This window comes from Anopheles stephensi, chromosome 2, assembly GCF_013141755.1.
Source record: "Anopheles stephensi strain Indian chromosome 2, UCI_ANSTEP_V1.0, whole genome shotgun sequence".
NCBI lineage: Eukaryota > Metazoa > Arthropoda > Insecta > Diptera > Culicidae > Anopheles > Anopheles stephensi.
Window position 1 is genome coordinate 37,306,717 of NC_050202.1, and position 13,883 is coordinate 37,320,599.

Consider the following 13,883-nt stretch of genomic DNA (forward strand, 5'->3'; position numbering starts at 1 on the left):
GACAGTAAACAGTACCAGGTACATACGTTTTTTTTTTTGCTTTGCTTTGTATGGGTTTTATACACACCTAGAGTTTCAGACGGTAAGCGCAAGGCCTGTAGGGATTGTAAACTGTTTATTGTGCCATTTCCATGTCGATTTTACCTTAAGCTTTCACTGAGGTATCCACGGCACACAAACGGTGTTCGGCACACAAACGGTGGCGGAACCAAGGAGCAATGGTTCCTGGACCGAGACCGAAACGGAAGCTCTACCCTTCTAGTCTCCGACATCTGAACGAAGGTGCAATTTCGCCATTACCTAAGCACGCACAAATCTCAAGCGAGTCGTACCGTACGAATCCCAAGCGAATATATTCCACCCAAGAAACAACGGAAGGACCATATATTTATAACTTTTTTTTCTCTCTTTCTCCTTCTCTTTCTCTCTCTTTTCTTATCTTCTTACCTTGGTTTGACTGGCCATGGATATCGGACACCGCTGCTTGCCGCGCCTTCCTTAACCCGCAGCACCCGAAGTCTCCATCGTGGACGAGGAAGGTGCTCCACTGTACGATAAGTACTACGAGGTTGGCTCGACGATAAAGCTGATGTGCAAAATCCGACACATCTCGATGTTACGGTCAGTCGTTTACTGGATACACAACGAAAACATTCTCAATCACGATACAACGCGGGGCGGTATCAGGTAAGCGTCATCATCTGCATCATCCCACCGGCCTGGCAATTCGCTCCTTGGCAACACCATTCACCGACCAGAAGTCACGTCGATTGTTTACGATCAGTGGATCAGATTTCGGTGGCCACAACTCGTGCTGCCGCGAAATGGTTCATTTATGGTTTTCAGCTGCTTCAGTGCTCGCTATTGCAAGCACCTGTAAACAAGCACGAACAAAGATAGAGAGAGAGAGAGAGAGAGAGAGAGAGAGAGAGAGAGAGAACGTGTACAACAGTAGCAGTACTTGGCCCTGACTGTCTGTCTGTCTGTCTGTGTTGCTTGCTTGCTTGCTTACCAGCTGGCTGGTTGGCTGACGCTTCTTCTGGTTTCCCCTCATTTAATGGGTCAATTATGAGTACTCATCTGAGGAATGTTCACGTGAGCCAAACACCAAATAACGATACAGAGGCAATGCCAGTAAATTCGACAAAATTACCAATGCCTCCGTCATCAAAGTACAATGAGCTCCGACACTTACGCAAATGAGATATCATTGAGCGTCGATTAAAGCGCCCGGCTCAAAACGACTTTTACAAACTTTGTTCTGCAAATGGAGAAATCTATTTTATTTATCTCAACACGATGCGTACAGCTGAATAATCCAATCCAATCGGTAATGGAACTATAAATCTTCAAAATTTTACGCTTATTCGATCTTGCTTTATTGCTTCGCATCGCAATGATTGCGTGAGGAAAATTAGTTTTCTTCTAATCAACCAACCAGGATCGTCGTAAAGTGCGGCAGCATCAAAACTGGCTGCTCTTATCCATCATCCATCACGGTCACGGTTAATCAACCAGATTCCATTCAAATGGACAATCGGTCCATCTGTTGCTGTCAGCCGCTGGCCCGCAACCCCGGCCACAAACGGAGAACCATTTATTTTTGCTTTATGCGTACTATATTATCTGTCGACTATCGGGAACGATGATTGTGCGCCACTTGAAAACAGTTCGAATCTGGCAGGATAAAAAAATGGCCAACCGTAGTACCGTACGATGAAATCTCTACTGGCTCCATCACTATCAAAAGCGCTGTGTGCAGAAATCCATGAAAATGTCATCGCTGGAACGACGACTTTTAACAACGGCGTGCGTTTTTTCTGCTTTTCCGCCTTCCATGTCGCTCCATGGAAATGTTTGATAAACGAAGATAAAACACACAAAAACCAGCGTTCTAGCAAAACCCCGTTACCAGAATGCCAGAATCCTATCTACCATTCCATCATCACATGCATCAACGACTTTAACCTTCCCGTTTTAAATTTGCCTTTGAATTCGCTGCTTCGAACCAGAGAAACGAGCGCCCTCTGGTCAATCCGGAACAGACAGACAGCCAGGCCAGACAGACACGGTCCCTGTGCTTCACCCAAAATCAGCTGCAAAGCTACGTTATTTATTCATCAAATTCGTAATGAGCACTCAGGCTGCCTTTCTTGAAACTGAGGCTGGCTCCCGAAAAACAATTAAATCATAATAAAAGTAGAAAGCCCGGTTGGCTAACCCCTTTATTTGGTGCGTTCGTCAAGAGTTGCGATTTACATCAAACGCGCTAGCTCGGCGTCTTATTACTCCGGACAAAAAGAGTCCATTCCAAGAAATCTTCAGCTTATTTACTGCCCCTGCTAAATTGTTGTTAAATGTTCGACCATCGACTAATATAAACCCAACTCGCTTTCTTTCTGACTTTGCTTTTTAGTGTAAAAACGAATTTAACCAGTATAGGAGCCAACTCGACGCTCTTCGTAGCGAAGGTCAATCGGCAAGACTCGGGCAGCTATACGTGTTCGATAGGACCAAACCAACACTATTCCATCTCCGTACATGTGCTCAACGGTAAGTATTCACTAGATGATGTTTCCCCGTCTCAGATCTCAGACCCATCGTCGCCCCAAAATGTCCCTCCCGCTCGTCTGTGTACGGGGCCCTGGAGAACTAAAGTCAATTTACATTCGGGTTACTCTCTCCCGGCGGGTGGTAATGCAAACGAGCAACATCGATCGACCTAGCCCCGGCTTTCCCAAAGCCCAACAGCAACAGTGTCAAGTCAGTTCGACCATCGATCGGATTTATACGCTTTTTTCCTCCTTTCGGGTGCGGGAGGGAGGGGTTTACTGGCGGCCAAATAAAGCTTAATTTACCGAAGGATTTGGCATTCGAACCGGATTTCATATCATTATCGATCTACGGTGCCCGTTGCCTGTGGGACTGTGGGAATCCGTAGAATGGAAATGTGTCCATCCGTGATGTGCTCGTACCAGCAGGACACACGCCAGGACGAGTCCAATGCAGCGGTGTAGATGTAGAGCTATTAGACGTAGGAAGGATCACGCCAATAGACTGATATATTACACATACTGGGAAGCTTTCGTGGGAAGCTTTTAACATGCATCATTAATTTCGATCTATTACGGTAAACCTAGAGCTATGAATAGCATGAAATGGCTAACACATGGGCTATAAGCCAAAGAAAAAACTCACACCGATCGCTGGGCCGTGGGAGTGAAAACTTTGGCGCACAATTTGTACTTTAAAGCGTTCTACCAAAGCCATCTTCATCTTCGGTCTCCAAAGACTTACAAACTACCTACGCCACTTTTGGGTATTAATGATGTCACCCGAGGAGCTTAATATTTGCAAGAAAAAGTATCCATTTTCACAGCTGTCCTCTGAAATATCCTCGAAAATCCACCATGAAGTCTCTCTCTTTCTCTCCCTCTCTCTCCATGGGGTGTTTGTGGTTGAACACCTACCTTTTATGAATGTACTGGCATTCATGTCCCACTTGGCCCCGCACTTGAGCACATCACGATTTACAATGTTACTCGCAATAATTCATCTCTCCAAAATGGCACCTTTATGTTGATTCCCATAATGGAGACCACCGTATCACCGCATAACCGTATCGATGCTTCCATTTATTGTTCCCTACATGATTGGCTTTGGTTTGGCTCGTGTACCCGTGCGCAGTACTGTCTGTGTACAGTTTTGCAGCGATCGTTTACGATACGGCGACACACAACATGGCTTGTGACTGTTATCGTAAACCGGGAATGAGGAGATGAGTTACGATTGCACGTAATCCATTTGTCCCACTTTATTGATTTCTTTCTCTTCTTCCGAGCGCACCGATCGATGCACGTGCTTGTGACGAGTCAAAGTGTCCTAACATTTTACCCAGACACAGAAGGAGAACAAAAACAAAAGGATCGAAACGCCAATGACATTGACCATAAGTCACATGCACCTTCGTCTATTCGTCCTTAAAAAGTGGCCGGCTTTCGAATGCCGGTCGCCGATAAATTTCAATACCTCCGACAAATCCAAACCGTTTGAACTGTGCGGTTAGTACCGATTTCCATTTAATGTTTACTTCGCCCTGTTAATAAACCGAGGCGACAGAGAGAGAGAGAGAGAGAGAGAGAGAGAGAGAGAAAGAGAGAGTGTCCCATTGCTTCAATATCTGCCTCCGAGCCTCTGGGTTGTCCCTAGGATCCGTCGGTGGACTATTGACGTGGCGGCGAAAAGCAAATGGCGAAACCTCAAGGATTGGCTTTATTGGCAACACTAGCAGTGCCTGCCTGCCCCGGTTTTACATAAGCCCATTGCCAATGTCCTTCTCGCATCGACAAACCCTGTAATGGCCCCTGGATCCACAACCCGCTCAAAGCCGATAAAAAGGGGTATAATCCCAAAAGCGGTCCACTTTTTACGCTCCCGGCATACCCACAAACGAAGACGCATTCAACCGTGCTGACGATCCTTATAATCCCTTTTACTAAAAACTTATTTAATTTCCTTTCCAATCCCAACACACACAAACCCACCAACCAAATCACATTGTATCAAAGTCAAGGCCGGTCGCCGGAAGTGCGACCAACTAAGTTTGATTTGCTGGACGCGGAAAGGTTGTGGCAGATTTGCTGCCGCCACTTTCCCGAGACCGTTCGTTTTCGCGGGATGTTTGAAAAAGCGATTAGCAAACTAGCACCATACTACTAAATGGTACAATGAGCCTAATCACGCTCATCTGAACATATCCCCCCTTTTGGTTGCCAGCGAGATGTTCATACATATAAATTCATTACATTCTCATTGACATTGACAATTCCCCACGGGGGTAAAGGTTGGGACGGTAACTGTTGTCTTGAATCGTTTAGCTGCGGCATCTAAACGGTCATGGTCTAAACGCAATCAAACGGTCGTTCTGTTGCGCTACCGTAAGAACTCATTATCATATTATATCTTAAACTGTGGCAATGGGTTCAGTATGGTTTCATGGAAAGTTAAATCTGAACCTGAGAATTCAATCTCTACAAAATGGGGATTAATTTATGAATGAGATAACCGGTGTGATTTGTAATATACACCGATACCAGTTTCTATAGCCGCACCTAGTTACATCCACCGAAAATACACACAGGATGATAGGCTTATACTAGTGATGAGTCATACGGGTCTTTTCACGGATCGCCTCGGCGTCCACTTCGTCCCCTTACGAATCGAGTTCAACCCGTTCGTTTCCCTACATACGCGAACTCGACCCGTAGATGCAGCAAAGTATTCGCGAGTTCAATCCGTAGTTTTGGGTTTCACGTGAGTGCAACGAGTCTAGGTCGACCCGTGGGTTCCACGAGTTTGGGTCGATTTGCTTTAGCGACAGGTTCTATGAATTGACCCGAACTTCTTACACCCATGGATTAGACCGTACTTGCCGAATTCACGGGTCGACTCAAACTCGTTGCACTTACGTGTCCAGAACTCCAGGTCCAGGTCGACCAGAACTCGTTGCACCCACGGGTCGATCAAACTCATTGGAATTTAAATGACAACCCGAACCGCTCTGGGTCGCTTGCGGATGGCTTCAACCCGGTGGGTTCGGGTCGACCAGCCCATCACTAGCTTATACACAGCAAAACAGAGATATTACAAGGCTCTCACTGCTTCGGACGCTAGGATGCTTCTGACCACTAATTTCTCTCTCGCCGGAAATCGTGCGTGCGTTTGCTAACCTCAAGATCAGACTAACACAACAACCGGTTGCCGGTTGCCGGTCAGTTCCTGTGACAGATCTATCGATCCAGGTTAGCCTATAACACTGAGTTTATCATAGAGGAAAGTGGCTTATTACGGCGGCTATTGGGCTTACTTACTTACTTATCAGGCGCTACAACCGCTTTGCGGTCTTGACCTGCTGCAACGATACCGCTCACGGTTTAACGACGGCGTATGCCAAATCCTTTATCCCGGCCGTTCTGGCGGACGCATCAACGCCATCACTCCATCTCAATTTGGGCCTACCACGCCACCTCTGTCCGTGTGGACGGCCTAAAAGGACTTTACGGGATGGGTCAACTGGTGTCATTCTCAAGACGTGACCAGCCCACCGGAGCTTGGCGAGTCTAATTCGCTGCACGATGGTGGCACGACGGGCTCGAAGAGCTCGTCATTGCAGCGGCTCCTCCATCGTTCTTCCACACATACGGGGCCAAAAATCCTTCTTAGCATCTTCCTGTCAAACGCGGCTAAGAGGGTTTCGTCAGATTTGAACAGAGTCCATGTCTCAGAGGCGTATGTGAGTACTGGGACTAAGTCATCAGCGTATGTCAGGATCCTGATTGACTTATAGAAGATGGTCCCCGAAGCTTCCACCTCCGAGTCACGGATGGCTCTCTCTAGCGCCAGTTTGAAAAGGAGACAGGCAAGCCCATCTCCCTGACGCAGTAAACAATAAAAAAAGTTCGTTTTCATGGCCCCTAAACAGTTTCTACGTCATGTCAATAATTTAAAAAAATTGTTTAGCATGGCTTTGCACGCTGGCTCTTACTCAGGATCTGGTCATTAGCCAACAGATTCAATCTTACCATCCTTAGAGAACTTACCATATCAACTTCAGTTGCAAAAGGTGAGCTCAAGTACGTAATAGAACATGGACCTATTTAAGGGGCCTGCTGAGCTGGCATTTTCAACCCTTTGCATTGTTAATTCGAGGCCTATATTGTTTGTATTTCTACGTCAAACCAGTTTTATTCCTACTATTTTCACTCATTCAACTTAAGAGTTACCTGTGCCAAAGAATCAACTTTGTAGAGGACTTTGAGACCGTATGATGTGATTTTATGTTTTTTTCTGCTTAAAGCTTTCAATACCTCCAGTTTTTGTTCATTAATTTTGACTTATTTACAACTTTTCTAGCTTAAATATGAAAATGTTTTGAGTCTTGGGCCAATGATCTTTGTGCACTTTTTTGCTTATATTTTTTCAATCGGCCTTGATTGTTTTCTATTTTAAATCGTCCTTAGCGATATGATAAGGAAGTTAAGGTAGGGGGTTACCCAAAAATTAAATTGCTTACGGGGAGTGATTCCCGGAGTATAGTTATTTAAAAGGTATATAAATGGTATTTTGCCCACCGAATGTTGTAAAATTGTAGTACTTGTTTATTTTGTTTTAAGAAACAAAAGAACAAAGTGATGAGCTGAAGTGTTATAAAATAACAATGCAAAAGTGTGAGAGCTTAGGGTGCGGTTTTAAAAAGTGGTATCAACGTAAAACAAAGTGGAGAGAATTTAATTATAACAGTAATAAAATTTTATTATAATTAGAAGTCTTTCAATCAGTCTTCTCCAAAACTCCAAACAATCTCTTGGCTAAGCGAAAACTAACAAAACTTATCTCTCACCTATCACGCTACACCAGTTCTAATTATAAGATTCAATGCCGGTCCCCTGATTTCGCAACCAAATATCTGATTGAACCTCCTTCGAATTGATGTATTTCCCAAGCGCACGAAACGCAACCACACGCCAGCCCAGAGCCGGGTGGCACCACCATCACCGGGCAACGCCCCCTGGAGACACACTCTCGTGCCTTCACGCATAAGTGAAAATTTGCTTTATTTTTTGGAATTATTCTCTTGCCTCCCGAATGCTGAGTCAAGCCGACCGGAAAACCCCAAAATAGGAAGCACGAGCAAGGATCAAAAGTGTGGAACCGTCTCGCACGAGACATATTAAGCGTTATAGTGAAAAAATATTGCGCTCCAGGGAATTTCATGCTACGGTGCTTTCCTCAAGCGTTGGGCACGGGTGAGAGAGAGAAAAAGAGAATGGGACGTGGTTCAGTTAATTGAATGATGTGGCAGTTTTATGAGCCTACGCCATCCCAATACATAAGTGCTGTGTGTGTGTGTGTGTTGAAGGGCGCCCAACTACTCTTTGGGCGCGCGATGTGATTGATAACGTAATTTTCGCAAGAGCTTTCCCGACACAATTTATGTATTATCCAAATTAATTTGTTGTTTTTGACTAAGTATAATATAAGGTTTCCCAATAATGTGTTTCTTTCACCCGTTCGTTCCTTCCTTCCAGGCACCGCCAATCCCTTCGGAATCTATCAGCGATCGTGTGCCTTTCCAATTATTCTGCAAGCTGTGGATATCTGGCTTGTGGTCAGGAGCCTGTTCTTCCTGCTGCTCAAACTGTCCGTCGGGAGATAATAGTCAGTCAGCTGTAGCGTAGTAAAGCGGGGCGCAGATCCACCCGTTCACGATGGTGGTCTTGCTCTCGGGACCCTGTGCTGTGTGACGCACGCTCTTTAAACCCGTTCAAAATCTGCACATAAACCAACCATTTAAGTTTCTATCAACAACAACAAAAAAATGCATTCATGCAACAGGATTAGGATCTGCCGACGTAAAACAGCACAAAGCGCTCAGATGCAGAAAGAGATTATATTTTGAAATAGTATGTAGGAATCGGGTTGACTGGGTTGAGGTTCCGTTCGTTCGGTTTTTCTTTCTCATACGCACCAGTTGCTGTACATGGAACTCGAGTCGGAGTGTTACTCCTTGTTATTATAAATAGTGTAAGGATCCGGGTGAGGATGCGAGATGATGCGACGCGCAGTTACCATAAGTTTCATAACATATCATGGAGGCATTCGATCGTAAAGACATGTTAACCCTTCATGGTAAAGTGCTGTAAACAGCTCTACACTGATAACGACATATATGTATGACATCATCACGATCGTGATGTACTTAAATACGACATTCTACACAATTCCTAGCTTTAGGGCAACTAACTAACGAAACTACATAACGAAAGATAGAAACTATGGAATTGTTACAAAATCCTATCCTATCCGGTGTACATGCTCTTGCCATTTGTTACGTTTGAACACAGGTTTTACGTTTCTACAAATTAGGATGACATGCAAGGGAAAGCGACACCGAAGCACTAAGGAGCAAAAAGGTATTTTATAAGCTCAAAAACAAAATATCCCTAAAATATCCTCCCCGTGTTGACCTAAACTCTTTCCGATATGTCGTGCTGGGGGAAACCAATGCCAATGATAACACAGACACAACACACCGCTAACAATATTTTATAGCGCAAAAAAGGGCAACAAAAATCAAACCAAACCCAACCGTCTATAACCAACCAGTCAACCAGCGCATGAAACATTTCAATAATATCTCTCTCTTGCTATTTACACAGTAACGAAGCCACTTGCCATATTCCGGTTCAGTACAGAACAGGAAACACAGCCAACAGACATATGTAAAAACTGAAAGAAATGGGAAGCACGGCGTGTACATAGTATGTTAAAATGGTTATACCAATCGTTTTACGTTACGTTTTTGTGTTATCTATTTTCAACGTACGCAGGGTATACACAGCCAATCGATAATCGAAAAATGGGCCTCAATGTTTAGTTTTACAAACTATCACTTTGACTTGGTAAACCTGCAATTCGGCATCGTAAATTTTAAAATGGCGTAGAGAACATTGGGGCGGTCCGGTGGCCGAGGCGACAGCGGCGCCGGTCTTCACACGGCAGGGCCGGGGTTCAAATCCCATCCAGACCGCCTCCCCGTACGAAAGGCTGACTACTTTTCTACGGGTAAAATTAAGTCACAGAAAGCCAGCAATGGCAGGCCGAGACCTCTCGAGGTTGTAGTGCCACAGAAGAAGAAGAAGAGAACATTACATCGGTCATAATAAATGTGTTGTTGGGGCAGTTCCGGGCTTTACAGGGGTTTGAATCATCGAAAGGAATTTATGAGTAATTTGGTAGAATATTTCAACTGAACAGTGGAATATTGCAAACTCGTTTGGCGAAAGTTGCAACTATACAACAGGTTGTTGCATCGAGATAGATGAAAAATGCAACGCGACTGTGAAATTTTTGCCATAGACTGGGGATTAACGCACCGTTTCCCGCAAATTTTCACATAAAACCAGTTCCAATTTGGACTTGGACGAATTTAGCAAAAAAAAACTGAAGCGAGTTCCAGTCGGTACAAGTTTCAGAAGGTAGGTTTAAGGGAACAGCCCGGAACCGCCGGAACCGTCGGAACTGCCGGAACCGTTGGCCGGAAACTTGTCGTTGACGCTGGGGATGATGCATTTAAATACAGAAAAATTGAAGGATAACAAATGTGTCACAACAAACGTAATCACAAAAGATGAGCTCATATTCTCCTATACTGGCCGATTACCCGTTGCAAGAATTCGTCAATTCCGACGGTTCCGGACGGTTTCAGACGACCCCGCCGATTTTGATGGTTAAGATGGTGGTTCCGGAAATTTCCGGAAAAATCCTGTTAAATCTCTAAGCTTAATTAAAAAATATTAACTGTGTAACGTCCGGATGAATGTTACCCATTAATGTTTCCAAATTGAACGTGGCAAATTCACGATGCCAAATTGTGGGTTTACGGTTTACGGTGTTGTTTCGTAAAAACACTCTGTAGGTTTACGATGACCGATTGGCTGTCCTAACCCTGTAAAGTGAATACTGAACAGCAAGCATGCAGGCTATAAATGGCAATGTACTGGCTACATTTGCAATAAGAACAAAGAAACAAAAAAATACACACATACACGCACCAAAATGTATGCTAACTTTTTTGGCGATAATCGTCGACAAGTATAGAATAATAATAAATAAATGTACATTAACATTAACAACTTCAACAACGATAGATAAACTAGCAAATTCAAACCAACGCAAACAAACAAAGAGGATTTGAAGCATGAAGAATAACATTTGTCATTTGTTGGTGCAAATACCAGCGCAAAAACGCGATATGATGGAAAAGTGGAGAGCAACAAAAACCAAAACAAAAACGTAAGCAGAAAAAGTGACGATTAAGAGGAAAATAAATATGCAAAAATATGCAAATGTTTTATAAGATTGTAGTTTCTTTCTCCACCGAGCGTATCGTGGCCGTTCCTTCTTCCTCTGGCTAGCTGGCTGGCTTCACCCGGGGAAGATACGAAAAATCGTCGGAATATGTTAATACTTCTGTTAATTCATTACATCGGGTTACAATTCAGGTTGGTATGTTTGCTACTCCTTCAGCTTCCACTTTCTATCCAAGTATCTCTTTGCCTTTTCTATTCTCTCTCTCTCTCTCTCTTACTTCATACTTGTCCCTAACGGTACCACTCTCTGCTTGAGTGTTGTTTGCTAATTCGAATAGCTCCTTCTCATTCTTCAAAAAGCTTTAGTTCATTAATATTCGTCGTCGCTTTCATTCCATTCCCTTTTTGCTCTACTAATTGAGAGTAATTTTTCATTGAAACTACCAACGGATTAGCTTAATTGGGGCTCGCGTTGCTGTACTCTTCCGTTTTTACCTTTACATTGCATCTACTGCTGTGCAAAGGGAAAAAGGAATAATTATCTATCACTTTTTGAGGGCCACTTCCTGGATAATCAGGTAGATATTGCTACTAAAAACACGTCTTACCATAACATTAGGGTGCGCTTTCAGTAAATCGGAGCCAAAAGCTTTTCCATTTATGCATGAACTATTTATGTGTACCGTTTACTAAGGCATAAGCCGTTCTAAGGACGATGCTCTGTTGAGACAATCATTATTACATCGAAGCTATAGCTTGAAGGATTCTACACATCGAACATCACCAATAAAAAAAACAAAATCGGGTGAAATCCCCAGCATTAATATTTTGTGGTAAACGTGCCTTCCCGACTATATCCACCAGTGGACGAGCGTCTGCTGCATCCACCATTCCCATTTGATGTCCGGAAGATATGCTTCGCAGCATAAGATGTATGGTACGTTGAAACACACTTGACAAATGAGAAGCTTAAACTACCATCACTGACCGTCGAAGCTGAGCGGAAAGAATACTTTCCTCATGTTGCCCTCAGATTGCAGCAACGGGGCAATAGATAGTACTTGACATAAAAATGTGGCTCTCGCACATGCTATTCTTTTGCCTTATATGTTTATAAGTAACAAATTAATCAACGGCCGAAATAACCTACTTCACCTTTCACTATGCATGACGTGCCGGGCCCAAGCATGTTAACATGAAGGGATCGCGGTTTCAAATCCCAACCGGAACGGCTCTTAAACCGGAACGGTTAGCTTAATTCCTTCTCCAGATATGGATGAATCAAGTCAAGGAGATCAGAAATGGTAGATTAAGACCTCTGGAGGGTAAAGTACCAAAACAGTAGCTAGGAGGAATAATATTTGCGACTGCAATACTGGTTTAAATTATAAGAAACCTTTCGTAATATTATTCTAAACTTTATGTACATTATTGTCAGAAGAACTTAAAGCAAAGTCCGTTATGCGCAATTCAATGGGCTGTTAAGAATAGCTGTGTTGCCGATTCACAACAACGGTGACAGCAAATCGAACATGCGTAGACAACTGACAGTACGGTAATGGGGTACGGCGGTCGCGATTGCCTCCCCCCTAACCCCACACTACACCCCTAACTCGAAACAGATTAACGGACAAATCCTTTGAGAATGACATATAGCTAGGAAACCTTCTTCTCCTTCCCAGTGGCAGTAACTCTGGCAATCAATCACAGGTGTCTTAGCCGAAATATCCCACGAGACAATAGGAGGTTGGAAAGTTGTCATGGGAAAGTTGGGAACCTCATCGTTCGAACTTCTGCTGCAAAAGCTAGATTAGGATAGTGAAGTAACCACAAAATTGGGATTTAAAACTTTACGCTTCATTCCGCATTTATTCGGGTATATTTACCCGGAATAAAATGAACAATTTAATATCAACAAAGCTGCAATGATTCATCAATATTGTATCACTTTAGTAAGATAATAGCGACAACTGAATCGCCATTTTCGTTGGGATTTAAGTTTTCATCTCATTACAGGCTAATAGCAGTCTAGTATGATCAGTTAAGTGTAGACAAGATTAGTTACGACAATTTGTTGAAAACATTTCATGATCAATCATCGATGAGTACTCGGTGGTCGAGGCAATTTGGTTGGGTTTGGTGATTTTAGAGCTGTTTTTGAAAAATGCTTAAAAGTACGGCCGCACAGTGAAACGTGGAAGGAGAAACTAAGCTATTGTGCAGTTCAAGCGGATTTTTTGTAGAAAATAAATGAGCTACAAGAGTTCATCATTCCTCGCAGAACGTGTACAAGACTTGTGCAGCATATGCGCCGAATAAAAATATATTTCCTCGACGGATTACATTCACTGTTCGTTCGATAACGAACCGCTGTTGAACCGAGGACGCGAAGGAATGGTCGATCCTGAAACCTCCGCACGGTTTTCTTTCACGTCGTTAAATCAGAACTGACTCAGGCTAGAATCAGACTGTAAAGCTTTGTTTCCTGCATGACCAGGATAAGTTTTTTACGGTGGACTCGCGCATCAGCTGACGACGTGTTAGGACGACCAAAAAGGACCAGCTTTCGGGGTAAACGGGTTAACCTTTTCCCTGGATGACCGTTTCCTGCATTTAACCGTGGGCCAGCCAGCTTGGGCTGGGTTCGCCTAATTTTTCCAACGGAGTGGAGAAACACCACATGCGTGCGGGACCAACATCCGTATCCCGAACATTGAAGTGACGTTCGCTTATCTGTTTATGTTTCCGGACCGTACGATGAATTGGGCGATCCCTTTTGAACGATACTAGAAAATGCAATCGCGCTTCGTCCTGTGCATATTTTATAAGCGTAATCTGCACCCAAAGTGCGTATGTTTATTTTTCTTTCTTTGGCCTGTGCGTCGTTTACCCTATTCGTTGAGTGGTTCTTCCTCTGCTGCACTATGGAAGGTGTTGATCTGGGTGCTTTGATTGATCTCCGCGTGCGTTGGTCCATTTCCCTGATTTCTTCCCATTTGTTTATGACATATT

At 43.7% G+C, this 13,883-nt stretch overlaps 1 protein-coding gene across 5 annotated transcripts in view; it reads left to right on the forward strand.

Annotated features, from left to right (window-relative positions):
• The window catches only part of LOC118517674, a 99,483-nt gene extending 87,829 nt beyond the window's left edge, over positions 1 to 11,654 (forward strand). For all 5 annotated transcript variants that reach the window (XM_036064068.1, XM_036064069.1, XM_036064067.1 and 2 more), the window contains exons 7-9: positions 510 to 687; positions 2,417 to 2,553; positions 8,088 to 11,654. In XM_036064068.1, the coding sequence (XP_035919961.1) occupies positions 510 to 687; positions 2,417 to 2,553; positions 8,088 to 8,215 (443 nt within the window). In that variant the 3' untranslated portion in view covers positions 8,216 to 11,654. The remainder of the gene's footprint in view (positions 1 to 509; positions 688 to 2,416; positions 2,554 to 8,087) is intronic.
• Positions 11,655 to 13,883: the final 2,229 nt, after the last annotated feature.